General features: G+C 35.5%; 1 protein-coding gene and 1 non-coding gene across 2 annotated transcripts; both read right to left on the bottom strand.

Annotated features, from left to right (window-relative positions):
* Positions 1-4,217: 4,217 nt before the first annotated feature.
* LOC141445930 (uncharacterized) lies at positions 4,218-6,705 on the bottom strand. Its single transcript, XM_074112139.1, has 2 exons — positions 6,355-6,705; positions 4,218-5,970 (listed from the first exon to the last, which is right to left on the bottom strand). Exon 2 carries the CDS (start codon positions 5,940-5,942, stop codon positions 5,160-5,162), a length of 783 nt encoding a protein of 260 aa, XP_073968240.1. The 5' UTR covers positions 5,943-5,970; positions 6,355-6,705; the 3' UTR covers positions 4,218-5,159.
* An 8,614-nt stretch (positions 6,706-15,319) lies between these two features.
* LOC139996789 (5S ribosomal RNA) lies at positions 15,320-15,438 on the bottom strand. Its single transcript, XR_011802368.1, has one exon. It is a non-coding gene; the product is annotated as a 5S ribosomal RNA (ribosomal RNA).
* Between the last annotated feature and the right edge of the window lie 12,385 nt (positions 15,439-27,823).

The raw sequence follows: 27,823 nt of genomic DNA, 5'->3' as shown, positions 1-27,823 counted from the left end.
ATATCATATTTATTATATTATATTATATTTATTATTTATAAATATATTATATTATGTAATTCGTATTATAGACAGTAATGTAAGTAGTGAAACTATTCCATAATCGTACAGGTTCTTAAATTTTGTGTTTACAAAATTTCTCCATTTAAGGTATAATGTTCAAGAAAACAAAATTTGCACATGTTTAGTTAAGAACTGGTTTGATAAACGAGCGTGATACATTTCCAAATTCATTTTTCTCGAAAATAAGTCATCTCGCGATAAAATTTTATTCTGCGCGCTTGACTTATTTTTACATGTAGTTCAAATTCCTAGGAAAATGTAACTTTCTATTGATTTCGAATTTCATAACGGAACGATTTGTGGAGAACTTGAGTCGATCTTAGGATCGATACAGAGCGGGATGCAGTTATTACTTTCCATAAATTTTCGCTTCATTCTGATATTCAAAGTCAACTGAACATTATATTACATTATAGATCGTTGAATTCGTTTTTCTAGCAACTACAACATAGTAAAAAAAGATATGCGGCGTCGTTTGAAAAATTCGACATATTTTAGAAAATAATTCATTCAAAAATCAAAATATATTCATTTGACAAGTTCCCTTAAATACAATAAATTGGTAGTAGCATACAATTTAGTGACTATCATAGATAGTTATCATTCATTTCTTTTTTTTTTCTTTTTTAGCCGCAACATATTGATAAAGGCTATTTAAAATGATAACATATCATTAAAAAAGTGTCACAAAGAATTCTAAGTGCATAAACGCAAATTAAGTAACAGAAAGTAAACAGGAAACAGTTAAGAAAGAAATTTAATTTAATATTTGTCGGCAATAAATTCAAATAACTAAAAATAACAAATAAAAAATAAATGAAAAGAATGAAACTCAATAGTCATATGGATCGTTATCAGGATCTAACTTATGGCTCGCTAACCTCTCAATTTTTGTATCACAATTATAAATTTCACATGTAGCTTTAAATATGTTGTCAATTATTACTTTGTAGGGTTTTTCCTAGATTGAGGTTAAGTTTAATTTTAGTTCTAGAGAAAAATTAAAAATACATACCGATAATTGTCGCGACACTTTCGCTAACGTATTTGTGAAATATTTCTGATTGAAATAAGACCAAACACGATGAAATTTAAATTTAGGATTGTGCGAGTAACCGAAATTATGGTCCCGGGTCTGGATCCGGAAAGTTTGTCAACATACAAAGATATTTGGGTCATATCGGAATCCGATTTTCGATTCGGAATCGGCAGTTTAATTTAGAACGAACTTTTTTTCTTACCTTGTACTGAAACTAAGTTTAAGGTTAACTTGTACTTGAACTAATTGTAAATATTTATTGTAACAATTTAAATGAAATTTCAGTGTTTTACTGTTTTAGTACACTTAAGCAGTGTTTAGGTGCATGATAACAGAACACTTATGTTCAGAATGGACCCTCCGATCCCAAATTGAAAATCGGGTCCCGAAATAGTAGGTGTACGAATATGTTTATACGTCATTAAAATAGTAATCGGCTCAGGTTAGGACCCAAAACTTTATAACCATACAAGTATCATGCTGTTTCTGAATTTTACAATCAGATTTTGTACTTTAACTTCAAGATTCAGAATGATTTTCACATCTTTCTACAATAAAAAAGACAAAATCTCATGGTGACGTTATAAGTTTTCGGGATTCCGACCTAACCTGATCACATTACTATTTCAAGTACCCGAACATTACAAACTACTGGGATCGCAACTCGATCCCGAGTAAAATTCACACACCCCTAAATTATATCATATTTACGTACATATTTAATAGAAATTAAAAATCTAATAGACAGAAAATAAGTTAGTGACACTAAATAGGGAAACATGTTGCAACTTATATCGTGTCTGATCTTGCTTTAATCAGAAAAGCCTCACGATTACATCGGCGTAAGTTTTAGTCAACAAAAATTAAAAATAAAAACGTTTCATCCTTGCATTATTATTATCTCGCCGATATGTTTTTTTTTTTTTCTCTTTATAACAAGCCGATTCTCGGCTTCTCGGACTGCTCTCGAATTTATCGTATTTCTAATCGTTTTTAAATACTTTTCTTTGTCCTCAATGCCATTCTACAAATAGGTACGAATTATACTTTGCATTTGCCTGTATTTGGGCGTTCGGATCAGCGACCTTTCAAGATCAATTGATCGATTGGCGAAACGAGTTCAATGAGTGGTGGCAAAATGAATTTAAGACTGTTAAGTTTCCTACTGGCAGCAACGTATTTAATTTTTTCATCGAAAACGCAAGAAAGAAGTTGGTTCCATGCAGCGAGAAGATACAGGCCTTTGAATTGGATCCTGATATACCTCTCCAAGTTCGTTTAAACAATTTTTCATTTTAAAAGATTCTTTAGATATTAAACAAATTTTAGAATAAGATAATTTAAGTCTTTATTCCTCGACTCGTTTCTAGAACTTCACCCTTTCTTTTTACTGAAGGATCTGCTGTAAATGCTTTACGTAGATCTTTATTATACGAGGAATTTCATTTTAATCGACCACAATCTAATGTAAACTATATGTTATTCGAAGAAGTGTTTCAAGTAAAACTTGTTCTGTCTCAAGGAGGACGTCTAATGACAACCATAAGATTTGTCCGTGTGGAGGACTTTTCAACATCTCAAGGTGACCCTTTTTTTGGATGGAACTGTATATTTTGTATACAGTAGTGCTTGAAAGATATTTCAGTACTAATTTCATGAAATGGAGTGTATAGAAGACTAACGAAACATAAATATAAAAGCGTTACCTTTCCTTGTATTTAATATCATTTTTTAGAGAGAATTAAAAAATGCATCGAATGATGAATAAAGAAAATGTATGTTTCCACTTTAAAAAGTAAAGGTAACATTGAAACCTCCAAGCTACGTCCATCTAGATAAAATCGTCATAAGATTTATTAATAAACGTTTCCTGCCAAATGCTTGCATCAAGGTAACATTGTCGATATTCTTCTAATATTCGTAAAATATATTGTTTAACGCAAGTTTTATTTGAAACACATTTTCGAATAATATATAAGTTAGCAGATATTTACGTGGACCTATTGAGATGAGACACCCTAATTATACATTATATTTCTTAATATAATCTTAATTTCTTAATCTTTAATTATATTTCTTATAATTTTGATATATACAGAGTGCACAAAAAGATTGAACAACAGGAAAAACTTTAGGAGCACGTAGTAATGATTAAAACAAACAAAAAGGGTTTTAATAAACCCATAAACCCATTTGTACCTGTGTTCATTGAGATTTCTTTACTTGTTTTAATGGGTGTTATATGCTCCTAAAAATTTTCCCTACTTTCCTGTGCAGAGAAACACACAAACACATAAAATAGAATTTAAATAGCATAAAAATATAGCTTGATCAATGAATGCGAAGATTTATTAAATATAAAATACACAATCTTGTACATATTTGTCAATATCATAAGCAATTCATTCGCATTTTGAATGAAAGTTTAGTTCTTATCAAACTTACAGTGGACAATAGAGAGAGGCATAAAAGAGACGAAATCTTATCGACAAATATTGTTTTAAGTACAAAAAATCAGTCATTTACAGAAACATGCTTTAATCTGGAATATTTTCAATATTATTAACGCCTTAAAATGTATTCACATGAATTGACTAAAATGTGACATTAAGTATACAAAGACTTCACATTTTTCTTGCTTGATGATATTTACGAATAAGAAACTAAATTAAGGAACGAATTAAGGAACTAAACACTTTGCAAATAAACATTAGTAATGTCATAACAACGAACTAGTTTTTCGTTCAGTATTGATTATTGATTTTCGATGAGTATGTTACGAATTATCTATCCTTCTTTAATTCTGTAAACAGCGTGATACAATACAAATGCAAAATACAATATAAATGGGATAAGAATTTCGTGTACATCGGTAATATGAAAATATAAGATATAAATTGTTCGAATTGTACTTGTACATTAGATGAAACATTTTTCTTTTTTCAATCTAAATGGATAATTGGTATAGGGGGTTCTGTTAATTGATTATTTGTAAACTACGAATATTTATGTAAATTTAGATGTTTGTAAATGCAATTAAAAGATACCTAAAGTCTAAGGAGAGATTTTATTTACATTCCAAATTAAAATAACTACTTGACTTTACATATTTCTACCTTGATCTACATTTTTACACATTTAAATTTTTCATAAATAAATAAACTTTCGCAGTTTACTTATCGATATCATGCTTTTCCTTGAATGAATGATATTGCTATTCTTCTAAAAATAAATTAAATAAGTAAGACGACTATTTAATAACATTATGCAGGGGCGGTACTATCTCTTTCAATAATGTATGTTTTTAATTCTGTTAAGCTTTTGCTAATTGAACATGCATCTTCTGATTTTTTAAAATTATTTTACATTTATATAGGTATTTTCCGGAAAATCTGCTAACGTTAAATTATATTTAGATGTGTACTAATCTATTATATTGTGAATTTCGCTATTAATATGATACATTTTCTTTCAGTCGTAATTATAACTCTTGTGCTTTGTGTCGCGCAGTGTTTACAAATAATAGATAATTGCGTTGATTTGAATATTACATAAATCGAAATATGTATCAGATTGACGTACTTCTATCAATATTATACCGTTAAATATCAATAGTCTAAGGTTTTCGCGTATAACTTATGATATATATAATTGAAAGGATAATTGAATTACATTTTTAAATATTATTTCATTAAATTCAATTCTGGTGTAATAATATGACATCTGAAGTGCTTCCACATCCGTTGTGATCTATTTATTGGTTTTGAAAAGTCAAAATACCGCAAAAGAAATGATAAACTTAATTTTTCCTTGAATATATCCGTATGTCATAAGATAAAAGTTAATATTTTAATTAATTCTTCATAAAACGGTACAAATTTAGCAAAATGAAATAAAATAGAATAAAAAATTATAAATAGAAATCTGGTAGATTGTCATTTACTATATAAAATTAAAAAATTCAGCTATTAGAAACTATAACCTACCTCATTTGACTAATATTATTATTTGATAAATTATAACGCGAGAGAAATACCTGATTTAAGCATTTAATTAGTTAACTTGAATCTGTTGTCTCTGAATCTGATTCCTTGATCGAGACTTCTATCGAATTACCAACTTTTAGTATTTTACGTACATGATAGTTATAGAAGAATGGTATTTGTACTCCAGCTAATTTTACGTGTTTCCCAAACTTGACTTGTGATTTGCTGATAAAATCGCGCCCTAATACGCCATCTGTCTCTATGTAAAAGTCATCAGAAACTACTCGACAAGGATGTAATATAGTTTTTTTATCTACGCGTATGCATAAGCATATTAAACATATGGTTTTAACCTGAGTGCTGAATGGATACTCTAAAATAAGGACTTCTTTAGCAGCAGTTACATCATCCTTTAACTTCCCTATTTTTATTAATGAAACTGGTATGTTTTTAGAAACCATCATTTTTACTCTTCGATTCTTCGATTCTTCGCATGTGATCTCGATAATATCTCTCAAATGAGACATGAAACATTCACGGTAATCTCCTACTGTTGATCGGTTAGATATATTTGTACTGTAATACGAGCTTGTTCTGTCGCTGGTAGTAGGTTGGTTCTCGGGATTTGCACCATGTGGTATATCTTTTGAACAATCGACTCTGTGAAGCTGTCTAGCATTATCCATTGTCCAGTTTTTATCTTTTTGTAGTCTTCTACAATTCAGGGACTGATGTCCTATGTTTTTACAGTAGTCGCATATAAGCGCGTAACAATCATCTCTGACATGTCCTACCCGGTTGCATCTTTCGCAAAAAATTTTCATTTTAGTTTGCGATTTCTTTTTGTTATTCATCTCGATTCACTTCTTGATCCTTTATGTCCTGAATTATTATGTTATTATATTATTTTTTATCATATTATATCATATTATTATACTATTATTGTATTATATAACTATCGTACATTTTCCATTCCTATTTGTTAGTCTTATTTTGAGTGTAAATAGTTCAAAACTGTTCTATTAACAGATGGATTAATATATGTATATGTATATATATTCAAATTTTACATATAAGAAATCTATTAGGATATATATCTTCCTACAATACATTTCTGTATTGTATTGTATTAAAGTACTGCTTATAAATAACATCTAATTTTAAATATACACACACTTACTTTATAGCAACGTATTAATAAAAACAGTATCTTTGAATTCCTTTAAAACGTGAAAGATAAAATGAAGGATTAAGGTTAAAATTTACCTCACTATCCGGTTAGTCTGATCCGAGTTGAAATAAAGATTTCCTCAAAACTCGTTCCACGCTTCACTCTGCAGATTTGATGTTGACTGTCGATCAGTAATTCGTTGTATTCTTCTTTGTTGTTGTCGATTCTCCAATTAAAATTTTCAAACTCAGAAAATTAAGGAAAGAAGAAATAAAGAACGCGCCGAGCCGCCCGATATTCGCAATTTATAAAATAATTACAATAAGGAAGAGAAAGAGGACTGTACGATTCATATAGTAAGTATAAAATAGATGAGATCGCGCAACAACAGAATGCGAATAACTTTAAAGGCGGTTAGACGTTTACTCTAGTACGTTTGAATAAGTAATACTAAATACAGCGTCTAACATACCATAGGCGAGAATCCTATTCGTAATAGAATGATAGACTGTTAACCAATGAAGAATTACTTGCCTTCCTGAACATTGGCAACGCCCATAAAAACACCGCCTTTAGGATAATGGAGCGAAATATATGTTATCTGAGTGAAAGAACCCAAGGTATCGGTACAAGTTACGTGCATAGGGGCTGAAATCCTAATTAGCGGTTTATGGTGTGTCAATGTAATTGAGGCGCAGAGAAGAACTCTGACTTTTTCGTTAACTCTACAAATTAGAAGTTCTTCTGATTATGAATGAAACTGAACCGAAATATGATAAAAATGATAAAAATATGATAAAAATATAATCAAACACTCCACAACAGAACAGATACTACAGCACCACAAACCTGGCTTTAAAGTAACTATTAAAATAATCATTTTTAACGTCTTATCGAAGCAGTTCAAATATGTTGTAATCGAAAATGTTATCGAAGACAAAGTAGATAGAGTGAACTATAAAATCAATATAGAATTGACGTAGATAAAAATTAGAAAATAAATTTAATCATTTTTGCAATACAATAACAGATTTTTGACAGTCGACCGTGAACCTCCGAAGTAGACGGACCCCTCAGCCCAAAAAGGGACATCAGGCTTAGGTCCGAACAGTGCGCGCGTCAAACTAGACAACCATTCACTGAAAGAGAAAGAAAAAGTGACAAAAAGTGACAAAAAGTGACCAAAAGTGGAAAATATAGCAGTGACACCAACGCTATAAATAAAAGTAAAATAAATAAAATGAAATAAAACAAAATAAATAAAAAAATAGGTGACATCGATAATGAAGCCGAAAGCAAAAAACGGACCCACCCTAAATTCAACAAAAAAAGCCATTAAACGAAAAATAATCACGCTAAAAACGACCAAAGAAATCAACAATAGCGTAAGACTTTTCGCACAAAATACGCAGAAACTCAACCAACAACGAAAAATGAAAGTAAGTGTTCAATTCTGTATTCAAGAAAGAAATAACACACAAGACGCCACCGTTGAAAAGAACGAAAATATGAAAAAAGACAAGAAGCCCTCCCCTACCAGCAATACCAACAAAAAACAGATTTGAAGTACTACAACCAGAGGAAACCGGCTTATCACAACTGCAGGATCACCCACAATCAATTACAGCAAAAGAACCAGGAATACAAAATACGATCTTGGAAAAAATACGAAGAAAAGAAGGAAGAAATGCGAAACAAAGCAAGCAAGCAGACCACGTCTCTGGTGGGAACATCACACACCCGAGAGAAAACAAAGGACATACGGTTAAACACCCCCCCCCCCAACACCACCGAGGAAGCCGACAATACCTCAAGAACAACCTACCCAACCGGTCAATTTAAAAGACCTACTCCCATCGACAAAGTCACTGAGGGATCAAGCACAAAATGGACAGCCCACCAGCCACTCTCCAGCAAAAGGTAACAGGCCTCCACCAATCAACATAGCCCTCCAGGACCCAAAAGATACTGTAGCACTCATGCAAGATATTCTGAAAATCAGAAATTTCCATATCAAAAGAATACACGCAGGCAAACACGTGCTATACCTACAAAATTTAAGCAAATATAAGAAAGCAATAGAAATACTGATCACAACCAACACAGCATTTTACACATACACACCCAAATCACAAAAACAACACACATATCTGCTAAAAGAACTAGACAATAGCTTCACAGAGACAGAGAGCTCTACCTAAGCAGCTGAGGTGAGCGGACCTGTGAATCAGTGCCTCCCTAAGTGCGACAAGTGAGAAAACAAAGTGACACAAGTCACAACCAATCGCTAAATAAGCAAAACAATGCAACAAATACCGCCAATAATGATACTAAACAACGGCAAAACATACATTATAAACAGAGCTGTAGATACAACAAATCCAATCATACCAACAAGGGGAGTGCAAAACGTACCTCCTTTCAAACTACAAAAAAAATTTTTTTTTTTTTTTTTAACGTGGAGGAAATCTTCATAGACACCTTCTTCACTAACATGTGGTGGGGCGAGAAACACATGTAGCAGAAGGTAGTGCCGGATTCTTACCGGCTAAAACCTCCACGAACATCGGGTGGTGATGTTTTAACATATTTCTGCGAGTGATCGTCGGACCTTGGTTTAAATACGCAAAGACTACCCTTTGCCTTTGCATATTATTGATGACAAATATTTCGGTTCCGTTTTATGAGAAATGTAGAGTCTTCCACCCTTTGGCGCAAATATATCAAATATATCCACCAAGCCGAGATTCGAACTCGCAACGCATCGTTTTCAAACATAATACTGAACGATCGTAGCTAGGGGCCCCACAACAAAAATCGACCTACATCACCTTCAAGTATACTCTACCGCTTTAGTACTCATTCTTATTCAGCTTCGTCTTAAATATTTATTACCGTGTAAAAGCAGTTAAAATACGAAATATAAAGGTGCTTAAAAATAATTAGAATTGTATGAACAATTCTAATAAGTCAAGATATTGAATATCAAAATGAAAAAGTTTCTGTATGAAAGATTTTTTCTTATTTATTTAAATTGTTTTTTACAATTTGTCCAGAAGAACATTTGGTAAAATATTATATCTTAGTGAATAAAAAAATAAAAATAAAAATAAAAATATGGCATGTGTACCATCTTCGTGTTTGCTAGGTTATATCCTTTATGAGATCTGTTGGGTGTTTTCTTTATAATCTTCTTTCAATGCTTGTTGTGTCGATCGTTTCCGCTGCCAGCCGGTTCGAGTGGGTTGCTATTCTTTCTCTGTACCTTCTTGCAAGTCTGCTAATCTCCTCCTTGACCGATGGTATTCGCAGGTCTTTCCGAATGTCCTCGTTTCTAACGTACCATGAGGCGTTTACTATCGTTCTAAGAATTTTAGCTTGTATTGTCTCAATTTTGCTTATATGGCTCATTGCTGCTGTTCCCCATAGTGGAATTCCGTACGTCCAGATTGGTTTTATGATTGTTTTGTATATTTTTAACTTGTTTTCTGTGCTTAATTTGGATTTTTGACTTGTTAGCCAGTGCATTTGTCTCCTTGCTGTCTGTATTTTGTCTATAATTGATTTGATATTCTGTTTCCATGTGAATTGTGTATCTATGTGTAGCCCTAGGCATTTGACTTGCCTTGTTCGTATTATTTGCGTGCCGTTCAGGAAGATGGTTGGTGGTATCTGCTTTCGCAGTGTGAATGTGTTTTTGTAATATTGTGACTGCTGATACAGGGGTAATGTTCCTGACTGGTATAGCTGTGTCGTCCGCGAATGTCAGTATTTTGCTATTGGTAGTTGTTGGTATGTTGGCCGTGTATAGTGTGTATAGTATTGGTCCTAAGACGCTTCCTTGCAGAACCCCTGCCTTAATGTCTTTGACTTCGGAGTATGCGTCTTTGATTTTTTTTACGAAGGTTCTGCTGCTTAGATATGATTTTATTAATTGGTATATTTGCTCCGGGAATTGTTTCTTGATTGTTTGTAGCAGTCTTTCGTGGTTTACTTTATCGAAAGCTTTCTCTATGTCCATGAAGAGGACTGTGCAATATTGTTTGTTTCCGAGTGTTGTTATTATTTCATGGACGAGCCTGTGCATTTGCTCTATAGTGGAATGTTTGTTTCTGAATCCGAACTGCTGGTCTGGTATTAGTTTTTCCTTGTCTATTATTGTTTTTAATCGGGCTTATATTATTTTTTCTAGTATTTTGGAGATCACGGGAAGTAGTGAAATTGGTCTATAGGATGCTGTTTGGTGTGGATCTTTGCTTGGTTTAGGTAACATTATGATCTGTGCTAGTTTCCATGGTTTAGGATAGTATCGGATTCTTAGTATTGCATTGTAAATTATGGTTATTAGTCGTATCGCTTTTGGAGGAAGGTTTTTCAAGATTTTACCATTGATTAGATCCATTCCTGTTGTTTTATTGTTTTTTGTTTTTTCGATTATGTTTCTAATTTCTTGTGCTGTTGTTTTAGGTATGGTGTAATGCTTGTCAGTTGCGGAACTAGTGGTTGGCGCATCCTCGTCCGTATGACAATTGAGATTGCTGTTATTGATGTTATGTGGTGTAAATGTGTTGCATAGGTGGTTGGAAAATTCTTCAGCTTGCTCTTCGTTGCTTCTTGCCCATGTGTTGTCTGCTTCTCCGATTGCTGGGACTAGTTTTATTGTCTTCTTTATTTTTTTTGTGGCTTTCCGTAGTGAGTAGTTCTAGTTCTCGTGTGCAGATAGTGACTCTATGAACTTTGTGAACTCGTTGTTGTTGTGTTCTTTTATTTTGTTTTTTATTTCCTTTGCAAGTTTGTTTAGATGTTTTTTTGTTTTCTTTTGTTCTATGTTTTTGCCATTTTGCTTTCGCTTTTCTTTTTTCTCTAACTTTTTCGAGGATGTCTGGCGGAATTATTTTTGTTTGTCTAATCGTTGATTCAGATATAGTGGTTGCCCTTGCTGCTTCTTGTATAGTTTCTGTGAGTGTTGTTACTGCTCTTTCGATGTGTTCAGGTGTTTTCAGTGGGATGATGCAGTTGATTTTGCTCTCAATTATTTCTTTGAATATTTGCCATTTGGTGGATTTGTTGCTTAGTGTCTCTGAGTTGTTGTAAAGTATTGGCTTTTTTCTGTATGTAATTATTATGGCTGTATGATCGGAGCTAAGCTCGAGGCTGGGTGCTATATTTATTTTATTTCCATTTAGTCCCTTTGTAACTGCAAAATTCAAGTAGGCCAGGGATTTTGCTCAGGTTTGTCGGCCAGTATGTCGGTCTGCCTGTGGATAATAGATTGAGGTTATTTTTTTTTTTATGTATTTTTCCAGGACTCTACCTCTAGGTGTAGTGATTCTTGATCCCCATAGTGTGTGCTTTGAGTTTTAGTCTCCTACTGCTATATACTTGTCGCCTAATTGTTGAAAGTACTCATTCCACATTTGTGCTGTTAGTTTGTGTCTCGGTGGTATATATATATCGCTGACAGCTGTAAATAGTTGCTGCTCGATTGTACAGTAACGGTGGTTGCTTGTAAATATTCCTTACTAACTTGGCTGTGTAGGTGGTGCTTGATATCGTTTCTTATTATTATTGCGGTCCCTCCGTGTGCTTTTCCTGAGGGATGCTTGGTATCCTATATGGTGTAGTGCGGTATTTTTATGTAACTTTTTGTGGTGAAGCGCGTTTCTGATACGAGTGATATGTCGATGTTTTTGTGATATAAGAATGTTTTGGTTTCTAGGGCCTTTTGTTGTAGGCGGTTAGAGTTCCAGGCTGCTATTTTGAGCATGTCCGTTTTTTATTTTTTGCTTAACATGTTTGTAAGTAGTTGTAACATGGTTGTGATTTGTTGCGTTTGCTGTCTGAGGCCTCCATTTTGTTCGTTTATCATTTTTGTTAGCATTTCAGTGTTTTTGATAATTTTCTTTAGTAGTTCTTTGATTTCTGTAGCGTCGTTGGTGTTATTGTTTTGGTTTTGTTTGTCTAGGGATGTTGTTTGTTTGGTTACTTGCGCGTAGCTTCGGGTACTAGAGGTATTGGTATTATTGTGGTTGATATTCATTACGTGCTGTACGTTTGTTGGTGTCTCGGTTTCTGCGCTATCCTGTTGTGTGTGATAGTTATTGTATGTCCTGCTTCAAAGTGGCGGGAAGAGTTTGCGTTGAAGTTGTTTTCTGACTGTACAGCTTTTATAGCTTGCTGGGTGGTTTCCATTGTAGTTGTAGCACTTTACGTCGTTTATTTTTCCTGTGTACAGGCAGTTCATTGTTAAATGCTTTTCTGCGCATTTAACGCACGCCGAGTTTCTGTTGCAGTAGTTTTTTGTATGTCCGTATTGTTGGCACCGCATGCATTGCGGCATGTCTTTTTTATGTCTGAGTGGTTCGACTGTGATTATTGTGCTTAGTACTTTTTTGATTTCAAACATTTCCTTGTTATTGCTTTTAGGTTCGAGCTCTATCAGAAATAGCGGTAGTGGTTGTTTAGGGTCGTGTCTAGTTATATTATTTATTGCTCTTATCTGGTGTCCGATTTAGGCTAGTTCCTCGCATATATTTCTTGTGTTTGTCATTGGGTGTAGTCCTCTGATTACTGCCTTATAGCTTTTCTCGGTTTTAAGCTGGTAGGTGTGGTACCCGGCGTTTTTTTTCCTTTAGCACTTTTACCACCCTTCTGTAGGTTTCGGGGGTGTTGGTTTGCACTTTTACTTGGTCCAGCTTTAGTTGTTTAATGCTGTAGTTCTCATTGCCTGCCGTGATGTTTAGCAGTTCGCTGAGGGGGTCTATTATCTGTGCACCTATGTATATTGGTGGTGGTTTGGCGTTGTGTATTTTTGGTATTTCTGTTTGGTCTGATTCCTTCTCCTGTGGCAGTGCGCTGAAGGAGTTTTAGAGTGGAATTCCTTGGAGCCATTGTTGGCTTTCTGTTTCTGCAGCCCTCCTAGCATTTGTGTTTGATGTTATTTTTCGTTTTTTGTTGGGAGATACGACCTTCCAGCTTTCGTTCTAGTGTGATAGATCGATGTTGGTGTTATTCCTCATGTCATACAATTCTGTGATTTCCATTTCCGATTCGCTTGTATCTGGGCAATCATGCTCCTCGCCTGTTTGTTGTGTTGGGTTTGCTGAATTTACAGCTTTGTTTATTACGTATGTTTCACCGTTGTTTATCAGTTTGATTGGTGGCACTTGAATCACTTGTCGCACTTGTGGAGGCACCACTTCACAGGTTCGCTCAGCTCGACAGTACAATGCTGCATTTAATAATGATTCTGCAATTTTTGTCAGCGCTAAGTTAAATTTATTGATAGGATTCATCAGGTGTTGATCTAGCATTTGGCTGTAGATCAATACTAAATTGTCTTCGGTTGGAAAACTGAAATAAAAAGAAATTTTCAGTTGATAGAAAAAGATTTTTGTAATAATAACTTACATATAAGTTATATTTCCAGAAATCCTATATACATATACTATATTATATACAGGATGACGCACATAAATCGTGACAGCTGAATATTTTTTTTTCTTTATTATTATTATTTAATTTGTACTTTACAATTTGTCGTTGGACATTTGCTAAATTTTTTTAGCTTAATTGCTAAATAACACGTGGATGGCTACCCCGAGCAGGATACCATTTACCAGTTTGTTTATTTTATTTCTTTAGCAAGGTCAGTGGGATGTTTTCTTTTCAGTCTCCTTTTTATATGCGTTTCGCTCGTGTCAGTAGCCAACCTATTTGGCTGTGTTGCCCTTATTTCCTTGTTTTTCTTTTTTTTTTTTTTTGCGTACCTGCAGATTTCTTCTTTGACCATTGGTATTTTTAGGTCTTTGCGTGTATCCTCGTTTCTGATATACCATGGGGCGTTGACTACTGTTCTGAGTATCTTTGAGAAGCGACTGTGCCTTATTTTTCTGACTCATTGCTGCTGTCCCCCATAATGGTACTCCTGACTTCCATATTAATATGTCTGACTAGCACAGCCGTGTCGTCCGCGAATGTCAGTATTTTGCTGTTGGTAGATGCAAGAGTGCTGATTTTGGGAACGTTTATATACTTGGGTTTGAGCTCTCTGGAGGTATTATCGCCGGGCGCCAGTTGCAAGTGGCTATCCTGTTACTGTGTTCTTTGCCTGGTACACTAGCTGCTTATCGTCTCGATGACTGTGGCCTGCAGGATGTTTGTCAGGCGTGGTTATTCTATTATTGTTTTATAACCCTGTGACAGGGACACAGAAGGAATGAAATTTTACCGAATTAAATTTGCTAAAACAGTTGTGTGATGTAGCAGCTAAATAGATCCGGAATTCATATATCTTTAATCGTATCATATCTAATTTCATTCTTTGTATTACTATTATTGATGTTTATGTTCTTTTTTAAATACATAGAATAAAGATAAGCTTTCAAAGATTAATGCCCTCATATTTCATGTCATTATGTGTATTGGTATTATCATAATTTGTGTTCTTTTTAAAAATACATAGAACAGAGATGAATTTACAAAGATAAATCTTTTTAAAGATAAAGAGGAAGAAAGTAACTGTTTTATTATTCGAAAATTCCATTATGTAAACATTGTTGCCTCCTAATTAGTTCGGATAACTGAGATTCTGCTGTATGTCCTTCAAACTGCAATATTATTGCAATGTTTTTTTATTTACGATATTCAAAACTATTTCAGTCTTAAGCACATGTTCCAAATGATAGCTTCTTACATGTGAATATTTCGTAATGCTACGACAAGAAAATAATCGCATTTTATTCAACATTTCTGGTATCACAGCAGCACAACCTTCACGTATCCTAATTTTTGATGCCTGGGTTAATCATACGTGACTATAATTGTTAAATAATTACATTTTGATGTGAACTATTTCTAGATTGCACCGTACATCCAAAAGGCGTCCGTTTTATGTTAAGTTTATATCCGAACATCCTATGTGTGTGCAAAAATGAGAATGATATAATGTATGGTAATGGTCGTGTAATATTAAAACATTGCAATTTCTTGATACTTAGTGTATAGATTACTAAAAATTGATTCTCAAGGAAAGTTAAAAATATTGGAAGAATAAAAAAAAGCCAACACCACACGGAGTTCCCAAGCGGTCACCCATCTAAGTACTATCCGTGCCCAGCGCTGCTTGACTTTCGTGATCGGACGAGAACGAGTATTTTCAACGCGGTATGAGCGTTGGCTGATTTAAATAGTTTTCTTATCAATCTTTCAGGTTTAAAAAATAGAATATTTAAAGAAACATAAGAGTGTGCAAAAATGAGAATGATATAATGTATGGTAATGGTCGCGTAATACTAAAATATATTTCGAATATTTTTCTTATGTTGGGTAGGAGATTTATATATCGCAGGTTTGAGGGTGAGAAGCGCTCTTTATTTTTTTGGGTAAGCGTTTGAACAAAATGTTCGGGAGCATGATGTCGTCGTAACCGGATGATTTTTTATCGTTTAATTTAGAGAAAATGATTTTTAATTGGTTATAATTTGTAAAGTAGTTTATTTAGTTTATTGTCTGGGTTGTCCAAGGTGTTTTCATTAGAGAATCTGAAGATTGTCTTATTTAGCGATATGTCTCGCTCTATTTTATTTTCAGTTTATTTGTTTCAAAGGTAATAATTCTGTTTAATTATCCTCGACCCATATGTTCGTTGTGTGTGGATGTGTTTTGGAAAAGTGATCGCTGATAACGTATAATTTTTCCGTCGTTTTACATGTTATGAAATATCTAGACCCAATGTCTTTATTGATGTTTTGCATCGCTTTACCTACATCTTGGAGGAGGAGAGCTTTCTCTGCTGGCAGTTTGAAGGAAGGGATAGAGTTAGGTTCATTTAACCTAAAAATTTGATTTGTCAGTGGGAACATGCCAGCTGAGTCTTTTTAGACATATTTTTTTATTTTGTTTGCCCATCTTGTCTTTTATCGTAAGAATAGTTGTATTTTAGATTGTTTATTTTTGTTAATATGTAGCTTTTATCTCGTTGCTCGTTATAGCTCGCTTTCGCAAGTAAGGCGCTATTTTAGAATGGTATTCCAATAACTAAAACGATTCTCTTCAGCATTCGTAGCAGTATTTATAATTTCCTATGCTGTGAGTTTCTTGTAAGGATAATTGACAGATTTTAACGGTCCGAGCGGTCGAGCGCCACCCTTAGCCAATATGATCGAAGCCTCGCATTCATCCACGTATCGTTCATGCTCTTCCCGCGAAGGATTCCACGCACTTGGAGCGTATTCACGCAGTAAGCGCCATCTTGCGGGCGAATATGTCGTTTGACGATTTTCTTGAAAACCAATCAGCGTTGAGATCCCCCGGTTAGGGCCTTGTTTAACTCGATGCGTGTTGGGCTCGCTCGAGTATAATAACGGTATGGACAGTCGCGTTCGAGTAGTTCAATCGTGAACATGTAACAGAGAGTCAGCTTCCGTGTTTTTGAATCGCTAAACGTGGATTAAAGAACCGCTCTTCAAGCGCCCGAGCAAATGAAATCGTTTCGTGAGTCGTGAAACCGGTGAGTTAGGTATTTATATAATTAATGGTTATTTTATTTTTGAATTTTCTTTGCGAATATGTTAACTGTGCTTGAGCAGCCCTGGGTCAAATTTATAGGAAAAATATTTTAAATACTATTTTAAGTAGTTGTTGGTCTACAATACGAATAAAATACTTTAAATATGTAGTAAAAAATAAACTATCTTTATTTTCACAATGTGGTATACTTAAATAAAGTATTTTATCTTTGTATTGTAAATAGCGTTTAAAATGTTTCTTAACAATGAAAATAGATTAAGCAGAAGGTTAATATCAGGATGCAAGAATCCAAAATATTTACAATTTAAATATATGTTCTTCTTAATCCTGCTGCGGTATTCGGGTCGCTTTGTTCTTACTGCTCTCCTTTCTTTCTCTAAGAACTTCTGTATCCTTTAAACGTATAGACAAAATTTTATCCGACTGTTGAAATCGACGTATTTGTCAAAAAGACGTGCGATCATAGAAAATTTAGGAAAAGCACTGATACAAAATTATATTATAAGACGGTAATATAACCCGCGTAGGAAAGCTGCAAAAGAAATAGCAGAGAGTGTTATAAATACATAAATACATCGGAACATATCAACGAGGAAATAAGAGTTCGTAAAAATTCACTAATGCCAAAATTTTGTTGGCGATAATAGAATGTATCGGTTCTTTGCGATCAAAGTTATTCCCCGGTACTTTAGTTGGAAGATAAACTAAGCAAAAACGAATCGTTGTATGCAAAGGTAACTTTCTTCTTCAAACTCTTACCGAATAATTTAGTTGAATGGAAAACCGCAGCAGGGTTAAGCATGGGTATTCGCGAGTAACAAGTATCGTTCAAAGTTTTCATCACTTTGGTTACTCCTTTGTGGGCAAACACACAATCCATTTCTTTTTTTATTTAATTTGTACTTTTACAATTTGTCCAGCTGGGCATTTGGTAAATTTTCTAACTTCGTTTTTTGGTAACATATTGGTGGTTACTCCCATCAGGCAGGATACCATCTTCCAGTTTGCTTATTTTATTTTTTTATTGAGGTCAGTGGAATGTTTTCCTTTCAGTTTCCTTTTTATACGAGGTTCGCTCGTGTCAGCAGTCACCTAATTTGGCTATATTGCCGTTATTTCCTTGTTTCTTTTTCTTTTTTGCGTACCTATCGATTTCGTCTTCGTCTGTTGCTATTTTTAGGTCTTTGCGTGTATCCTCGTTTCTGATATACCATGGGGCGTTGACTACTGTTCTGAGTATCTTTGAGAAACGACTCTGGTTTATTTACCTGACTCATTACTGCTGTCCCCCATAGTAGTATTCCGTACGTCCAAATTGGTTTTATTATCGTTTTGTAAATTGTTAGTTTATTTTTCATGCTGAATTTAAAGTTTTGAGTAGTTAGCCAGTACATCTGTCTTCTTTTTATCCGTATTTTGTCTATAATTGATTTAGTATAGTAGAATCTAAGTGGAGTCGTAGTATTTAACATGCTTTGTTTGTGTTTGATGCATATCATTTAGCTGGACAATATAATGTGGTTAAATTGACTGGGGTTTGCTTTTATCTTGTAGTCATTTTTCTATTTTTCTGATACGCTCTGGTAGTAATATGACTGAGACAATTAGAGTGTTTGTTTTACGTCGAAGGCACGGAAAGTAGTCAAATTAAGAAATCACTGATCATTTCCTCGCGTCGTTCGAATCATTTCGCTTAGGTTTAGAGGTTTCACGAGCAAGGTAAGAAAAATTCAGACTTTAGATATCGTGGCAGAGTTTATTATGTGAATTCAACAGAGCGACGGTTAAGAATGTTAGGACGGAGTGTGATATAACGACTCTCGATTGACGACTCTTGATTCTTCGGTGGCTAACTGAGGATCAACAACCGCGTTGCTGAAATACATTAATGGCCGTCAGCCCTGAGGTGATTTTGGTGTAGGACGTGTAGGGTGCCAAACAAATACTCGGTGGTATTTAACAGTATATTTTTTAACAATTCTCGATTTCGACTCTTTACGTACAACTTTCGATTCCAACGGACGATTCTCACATCTCGGTTACAACTCAACTGTTTTCTTTATCCGATTCGTTTCTTTTTGTCGTCCCTCACTATCCCTACTACGCACGCGTTCGTTAGGCATCCGCGATACTGTTGCCACGTACGCCTTCTCCCAAATATTCGGCGGAAGGATCATACGGATATCTATAGCTCATTAGGCCTGTCGGCACTAGAGCTCCGGTGATACCGTTGGAAAGTTTTGTTGTCGAGTGCCGCTAAGCCCTATTCAAATTTTCCGACCCTTTCTTCTTGTCGGCATTTGCGCTTTATCGCCGACATTGTCTGTATGTCGGTGATTTTTCCGCCTTACTATAATTCAGACCAAGAAAGCCGTTCCACAGTATCACCTGACTAGTACAGTCGTGTCGTCCGTGAACGTTAGTATTTTGCTGTTGGTAGTTATACGCAATCCAGTGAAACTAAATGGTTTTGAGGTGGATAGGTCGTGATAGGTGCGGAAGTAACATTTGCATATAATTAACAGTATATATTTATTAACGAATACTCTAGATATTAGACTTTGCGTAGAACTCGCGATTATTATTGATGGTTCGCGATTACAAGTTCGACTTCTAGGCAATGCGTACGATGCGCGATACAAGTTCGGATGATGATTGCTCGAGATGTGTTGCGGAACTCTGGTCAGCTATCGCTGCTAACTACCAACTATTGACTATCGACTCGCGACTGACTTCTAACGACTGTCTAGGGATACTAGATCATCGGATTCGTCGAGGAAAATTTTTGTTAGGAAGGTGAGAGAAATTGGTGTTGATTGGTTGATTTCTAGGTTGGTGGTTGAAGAAGGATGCTAGCCGCCCTTGAGAGGCAGTTGCTGGCGAGAAGCATCGTATGTGAGAAGAGCAGATTTCCCGTATCTTCCCGTAGCAGGTGATAGATTTAGGGACTATTAAGACAAAAACTGTTTGTTCGTTTGAAGAACATTAGCTAAACAAATCCTAGGATTTATAGCGGGTCTTTAGGCTAGCTGAAAATATACTGTGAAGATGTATCGACATCTGCCAATCATCTTATCCAAAGAACAGGGTCTTTGTGTCAAGAATATTCGGATAGAAATCGTTGGAAAATTTACTGTCGAGTGCCGTTACAGTTGTAAAATTGAAGTAAACTAGGAAGTTAGAGTATTATGAAGGTGCAAGTCGAAAGGGGCTGATTCCGTATACAAAAGTAAGTCGAGGATGAAGTGACAATTTTTGACACAAGACTTGGTCTTCCAGAAAATCAGTTATGAAGTTTCGGCCACTTGACTCGCTACTTTTTAAGTATACGCGTACCGACATGATGGAACTTCACAATCCATTATCTGGGAAACGAAGCCAGGAAGAATTTTATATATTTGAATACCATTTATCCTCATACATACTTGTACGTTTTCTTATATATTTTGTCTATTCGATAACATGGAATAACAAATCCGATTACTTCAGCCAACGCTGTCAGGTCCGGGTGACTGAAAATGTCGTCGTCCCCCTGCGCATAAAAGTTGGAAAGCTCACTCGCCTCACGTCCCAACCGAGTCATATCTGCCAGATGGCACGAATGATGTAACGTTGAGGATCGTATCCAGTCCCGCCGTCCAACGCCACGCGCTAGGTGATCCGTTCCGCCACTCACTAATCCACTCCTCCGCCCTCACGTCCTCAGCATAAACTAACAAGCTGTCCCACAGTGCCTCCCACATTGGTCTAATCTGGGGCACGAACTTAAGCAAATGACGACCTACAGCGTATAGCGTAACGGCGATGACCGCTTTGCTCTGGTGCTGGTCGAATCCACCTTTGTCCAGAGGTACTTTCCAAGTGTAGCGGGTTCGAGCCGCCTCTATGAGGTCATAATCTATCTGTTCACTGCCTGCCTCCCCCGCAAACAGGGTGCTTAATCGGCTACCGTGCAAGCCACGTTCCAGTACCTCGCTCAAGTAGTTCATCTTCCCATTAACGGAGTTTTCTGTCTTGGCCACCCGCCGAATCTTTCCCCCTTCACTCTTCTGTAACACCTGCATCGTTGCTCGAGTCGGAGTCACCAGGTCACGGGCGGCGTCCTTATCTGTACAGCGCACACCCTCTCATATAAATACTGTCGTGATACTCGGAACTGATGAATATCAGAAGGTGTAAGTTTTCCTGCATGACCCCATTCACCAGCGCACACCCAGGGCAAGGATCGTGCCTCGCTAATTCATCCCCTTTCAGGTTAATCAAGAAATCGTCATATTCCACCCCCAACCAGGGATCCCACACCCACAGTTTCCGTCCTTCCACTTACTTGACACCTCCTTCCACTTCTTCTTGACACTTGACTCAAATTTGATGTAATAATGATTCTGGGTCTATAAACGTTATGAAAAAAAAAGTATTCGTTCTCGTCCGATTACGAAAGTCAAGCTGCACTGGGCACGGATAGTACTTAGATGGGTGCCGCTGGGGAACTCCGTGTGGTGTTGGCTTTTTTTACTTTTCTTAACACTTAATCAATCGAACGGGCAGATCTCCCCTCTGTGAAGAACATCGCTGAGTGATCGAACGGAGTGATCTCCGTTTTTGACTTTAGCAACGCTTTCTCTTTTCTTGTTGTTGTTGTTATTATCAGGTATTCTTCACTTGGAATTGTCCCCAATTAATTGCCACTCTATTTCCGCTTTTATAAAGTACAATATTGTAATAAAATACACCAATTTAGTGGTCATAAAATTAATTTAAAAGTTACACTATCAGTTATGATTAAATAAAATTATAGTCGAACGATACGACATTATAAAAAAATATTAAAATGCATAATGAATTTTTAACTTTACGTTCAAGTCGTGTCATTTATCTTTAATCATGTTTAATGGTTTTAATTTTACCTATATCTTTTTTATACTTTTAATACATACTTTTAATTTGGTGTTTTTTATAAACAATATGTAAAATCGTAAAAAAAATCATTACCGTAAAATATAATTGACCACATAAATCATTTTTAGACATCTTTGTTTTTCAAGTATTAGTGATTATTAGTCCTTGTTACTTGGAAAAATGCACGGTGGACAGCCTATAGGTTGGCTTGCGCGGGTACGGTGGACAAAGAAGCGTATACCTCTCTCTGGTGCACGCGGTTCGCTAAGTGTTAATAAGCTATGGTCGTATACGTCAAAAAAATATCTTTTTAGCATTAAACGATTGTCGCCATACGTTGTATCATTCTCTCATACGTACTTACTTATATATTGCTTTGTTTATATTTTCCGATAATGTTACATGTATTCAATATTTGGAATTGGAGAATGTACAAGTATTATACATACGTATATCGTTTGAAAGAATGCAAAAATACATGTGCCGAATATTGTGACACAAACCGAAGGGCGACGATTCCCTGCGCGCCGTGAAAATGAAGTCGAAAATGTACTATGACATTTTCCGCTTTGTTTCCGCGGAAATCAATTATGAAATTCCCTTTACTCAACTTCAGAATCCATTTTCTTGGAAACGAAGCCGAAGATTTTACGTATCTTTTTTATGCTCCTGCATAATTGTATGTCGTAAATATTTTTTATTCAATAATATTAAATAACAAAATTGATTACTTCAACTAACGCTCATACCGAGCTGAATGCGTTCTTTGTCGTCGGAGTGCTGTGAACCCCCCAGCAGGTCGGACCTCGCTACACAAGAATACCAGACGTAAGACTTGTTAGTGAGTTTACCAATTTATACAGTAATATTCAATAACGAAAAGTGATAAATAAGACTCACTATAAAAACAATCAAGAAAAAAAGCGAAACCATAAATTCACAGATAGCTCCTCATTATCAGCAATACGAACGAAAAATAGGTTCAGCGTATTGCAATCGCAAGAGTCCACCCTATCTCGGACACAGCAACACCGTTAAATAATAACAATAAAAGAATCCAGAATAATAAGGAAAGAGAAGGAAAACCTAGGAAATAAAGCAAGTAGGCATACGGCCTCTCATGACGGGAAGTCACAAGTCCGAAAGAGAATAATGAATGGACCGAGAGGTGGTATACCATCATCAACGAAACCCTCAACGAACCAGGCGTATCCCAGCGAAATGGACAACGCAAGGGGACCATCTCCAGCGACAACGCTACCGAGAAGTCGGACACAAGCCGGACAGGTCACTAGTCTCTAGAAGGAAAATCACTGACACCACATCCCTCTCAAATGGAGACAAACCACGCCCGATATACATCAGCCACCAGGTCTCGAAGTAGACAGTAAAACTCAACGGGACATTCTAAACACAAAATCATTCCATGTTAAACGAATATACGCAGATAAACACGTTCTATTCCTACAAAGTACAGCAGACTTTAACAAAACTAAAGAAGTCGTAAATGTAGTTAAGATAGTCTTTTACGCATATATACCCAAATCGGAGAAGTACCACACGATCTCTCTAATGATTCTAAGCAATAGCTTCTGCGAGACACGGATAGTCGCAGAGTTGCAAGCACTACAGATATCGGACGTACAATTGACAAAAGTTTCTCAACAATAAGATGAATAGAGAACAATATATTGCTCGTAATTTATATAATCCAAGTATCCCCACAAAGCAATATTAGTAACCTACTAAGAATGTACCGTCTAAATTACTTTTAATTATGGTAAAATGGGAAAAAATCAGAAAAAGTGACATGAGGCAGTATCAAAAATGAAAATTGTATGGAGCTGGACGGACCTAGCGTCTGCAAAATCAAAGAAGATGACGCGGTAAACAAAGACAAAGTGCACTGCGTGAATTGTAAAAACTACGGATATCCTGCTTTGTACAAAGGATGTCTAAAGCGCGTTGAATTTTGCAAAAAACTTTGAGAAAATATCAACAAATGCAAAGAATAAAAACAAACGCATTCCTCAAATAAGCCGTAAATTGATCCCGTAGTTATAGTTCTAAGACATCCTAAGACAAAGAATAAGCGGAAACCAAGTATACGAAAACCATACCCCAGCTGAACGTAATAAACTTATCGAAGACTTTAGAAAAAGCATATTCAAAGCCCTGAATGAACAACAAACACAATTAAACGAACTAAAACAACCATTAAAAACGCATGAAGAAAGGATTGACTCTTGCCCAAAAGGAGGCTCATACCTAGCCATATGCGTTAGAGACACACAATTATAATTCCTTAATTTACGGGCAAATAACACGCTCAAAACCATAGACTACGATTGCGACTATAACGCTCTCGTATTCCAGATAAACAAAAATAAGTTTGACTTCCTAACCCTAGAAATACAGAGTGACGGACCCAAGTACAAGTACAAAGAAACAAACTAGAAAAAATTACAAAATCAACTCGAAAAGAACTGCGACCTAAATATCCACAGCAATGTCAACCTAACAGGGAGGCAAATCGACTCATTTATGTAGGAAATAGAGAAACATATATAAAACGCCCTTCAAGAGTCCGTACTAAAAATAAAGCAAAAGTCGGCTTTCCAGCCCTATATCTAGAATAAATAAAATAAATTAAGAGACAAAAGCTTGATATCATCCAAAATAAACAATATAAAATAAAACTATTTCTATAATAAAAGAGAAGATTTGGAATAATTAATGTACGTTAATAATTAAGGTACATACACAAGGAATAATTTTGCACAAAATAAATATTTGCAAAAAATTTGATTGCTCTGTGGGACATGCTGGCAGAGTCCTTTTTAGAGATATTTTTATTTTGTTTACCCTGTGTTGATTTATAGAGTTTGCGAATTCTTGTTTTAGACACAACATCTCTAAAAAGGATTCTGCTAGCATGTCCCACAGAACAATCAAATTTTCACATCAAAAGAACCAAACTCTATGCCATCTCTTAAACTGCCTTCAAACGAGAACGAGTCCATTCAGCGCGGTACAAGCGCTAGCTGAAATAAGTGATTTTCTTATTTGCTTTTATTGTACAAAAAACGAATATTTGAAAAAATATAAATGTGTGCAAAAATGAGTGGTATATGGTATTAGTCGCGTAATACTAAACCATTTCTATTTCTCCATGTTTAGATTATAGATCATTATAAATAAATTATTAGGAAAGTAAAAAAGATTGGAAAAATAAAAATATCAACACCACGTAGTTTCCAAGCGGTCACCCATTTAAGTACTTTCTTCATCTTAACTTTCGTTATCGGACGAGAACGAGTTCTTCTTTAATTTTTAATTATAACGTTTATTACCCAAGAAAATACAGATTACGTATGTTACATACTCGATAAACAAAGAATTTCTGTTGAGAAGTGGCTCTGGCAAAAGTATCGTTAAACGTGACGGCATGACGTACTTATAAAATATTTGAAATAGGATTTGCGTGTTTTTTACATTACGGTAATTGATTGTATTAGTTGCTCATAAGCGGTACTTTTATACAATACTGGCCTCTTTTCTTCTTTTGCCCCGAGAGTTTGGTGATAAAACTGAACAAGTCGGTAGTTTATTTTTAGTTTTTGTGATGTTGACTGTTTGTGAAAAGAGGCAGAAGTGGACAGGGTAGGGAAGGGATGGAGAAAGAATGTCGTTTAAATATGTTACAATATTTACATTTATTTTACAAGTGGAGAGATTGAACGCTGGTGACGTTTCGTGGTTCTCCTTTCCTTTTTGATTTCTGTATCCAATAATACTTTTCTATGTTTTTTCTGTGTTTGTCTTTTGTGTTTTTTTGCGGAAGAGCCATATTGTATCTCCACCTAGCATCTACGGACTGTACATTTAGCCTGTCCTGAGTGTATTTTTTTGGTGTAATTCGTTTGGAAATAGACAACTGAAAATTAAGCTATTTTCTTTTACGTTTGCAGCTTTAGGCAAGTCATTTCTTGTCAGTTCTAGGATGTCACAGTGAATGCGGTGTATGTTGGCTAAATGATAGATTTTTGTATTTTTAACGTATTTTTTAAATTCACTATGTTCGGATCTATGTGTACTCAGACAAGCCCTGATACATTCTCTTTCCAATATACGAACTGATGTGGTTAGCAGGACGTGTATGATGCCAAATTAATACTCGGCATTTTCTTTAACAATGTATTTATTAACTCGCTTAACGATTTCGTTACATTAACTCGACTTATGCGTACAATTTATTCATGATTCTCTTGCGCTTGATCAATCACGCTTCTGGGACACGACTCAACTTATCTCCTAATCCATTTCGTTTCTTTTTGTCGCCTCTCAATATCCCCACTACGCACGCGTTCGTTAGGCGTGCGCGACCATGGTCTTGTCACGTAAAATAATAATAAAAAAAAAAAAAAAAAAAAAAGGAAGGAAAAATCGAAGACGTAAAATAAAAGATAAAAAACAAAAATAAAGAAATTTTCGAATATTCGGCGGAAGGATCGTTGGGATATTGAGAGTTCATTGAGCACTTCGCCTCGCCGACATACACTGTCGCCGAGTGCGGCTGCATCTTTATTTCTATCATCAGCCCATCGGTTCCGAAGCGCGGCCCGGTCTCTGATGTAGATCGAGGTGTAGTTGATGTCACATACTCCCCTCCTTAGATTGATTTTGGTCCTCCAAAATCTTAGTACTTCTGCAGATCATTTCCAGGTCAATTGGCTTTCCTGGTATCGCTATATAAATATATGTCGTTGTTTTTTTTTTTTTTTTTTGTTTTAACGGTAGAATTTCTATTTGCGTGTTGGCTAAATATACTACAGTTATGAAGATCGTCCTGGAAAATAAGGTTTTAAACGGTTTCCATTGATTTTCTTAATACTACCTTCTATCAAAATTTCATAATAAGGTGTTTTAACTTCTTCAAGGGTGTAGGGGCTTAACCATTCTATATCTAATTTATATTCTTTATGATCATTATGTATTAAAACTCTATCACCTTCTTTAAATATGGACTGTGGTTTTATTATTCGTCGTCTTTGATCTCTTTGGTACCTTTGTTTACTCTTAATCAATCGCGAGCTTTTGAAAGTCTAGAATCCCATTCCCGTTTTCTTCAACAGTCCTAATATATCCATTGTTATTTGGTTCCAACGGTGTGTCGGGTATGCATGGTTCTTCTTTGGGTCGAATCCTAGTCACCTTTGCGGTTTGACAGGTATCACAGGTCTTGATGCGTTCTTGAATTTTTTCCATAAGATTCAGAATTTTGTATCGTTCTCTTATCCTATCATATGTTTTTTGTATTCGGGGATGCCCCATTAAATCGTGGTTCTCTTGCAGAATTTCCTCGATTTGCTCTTCAGTAAATTCCTGAATTGGCTCCCATGTTAATGTAAATTCTTTATTTTCATCGATGCTGTTGTGGAATAGAATCATTCTCTTGATTTCATTCTTCTCGGTTTCTGTGAAGTCATAATCTCCAAAACCCATCTTTCTATTCTTTCGAAGGATATTCCCTATCTTGTTGAGCCATGTTCGAGGTTCATAGTCTCCAAGTTGTGTTTTCTTCAGTTGGTAGAAACTTTTGTCGTTAGGACAGATTTTTAAGTACTTTGGTTTCTCGCTAGATCCGATCCATAGTCCATACTCAAATAGAATATCGTATTCGGAGTCAAGTTCTGCGTTAAGTTCTTTGTTCGTAAGTATAACTGGTTTGTTGTTTGTACAATGTATTCTACTGAGTGCGTCAGCTGCAGTGCTGTCTTTGCCTTTGGTATATTCGATGTCGTATTCGCATTCCTCGAGTTTCAGCCTCCATCGCATAAGTCTCGATGAAGGGTCTTTACAATTTTTAAGCCATTTAAGAGTTTGGTGGTCTGTTCTAATGGTAAATCGTCGTCCAAGTAGATATTGTCGGAGGCGTTTAACTGCCCATGCTATTGCTAATAATTCTTTCTCGGTTGTAGAGTAATTACGTTCAGGTGGATTTAAAGTTCGCGATATATAACTGCATGGATGTCCGTCTTGGGATAGAATGGCTCCTATTCCTTCGTTACTCGCGTCAGTGGTTAGTGTGAATGGTGTACTATAATCTGGATATTTTAACACGGGAGGAGTCAC

The sequence above is a fragment of the Bombus fervidus genome, chromosome 18, assembly GCF_041682495.2.
Source record: "Bombus fervidus isolate BK054 chromosome 18, iyBomFerv1, whole genome shotgun sequence".
NCBI lineage: Eukaryota > Metazoa > Arthropoda > Insecta > Hymenoptera > Apidae > Bombus > Bombus fervidus.
Note: the sequence above shows the minus strand (reverse complement) of the source record. Positions and strands in the feature narration are given on the sequence as shown.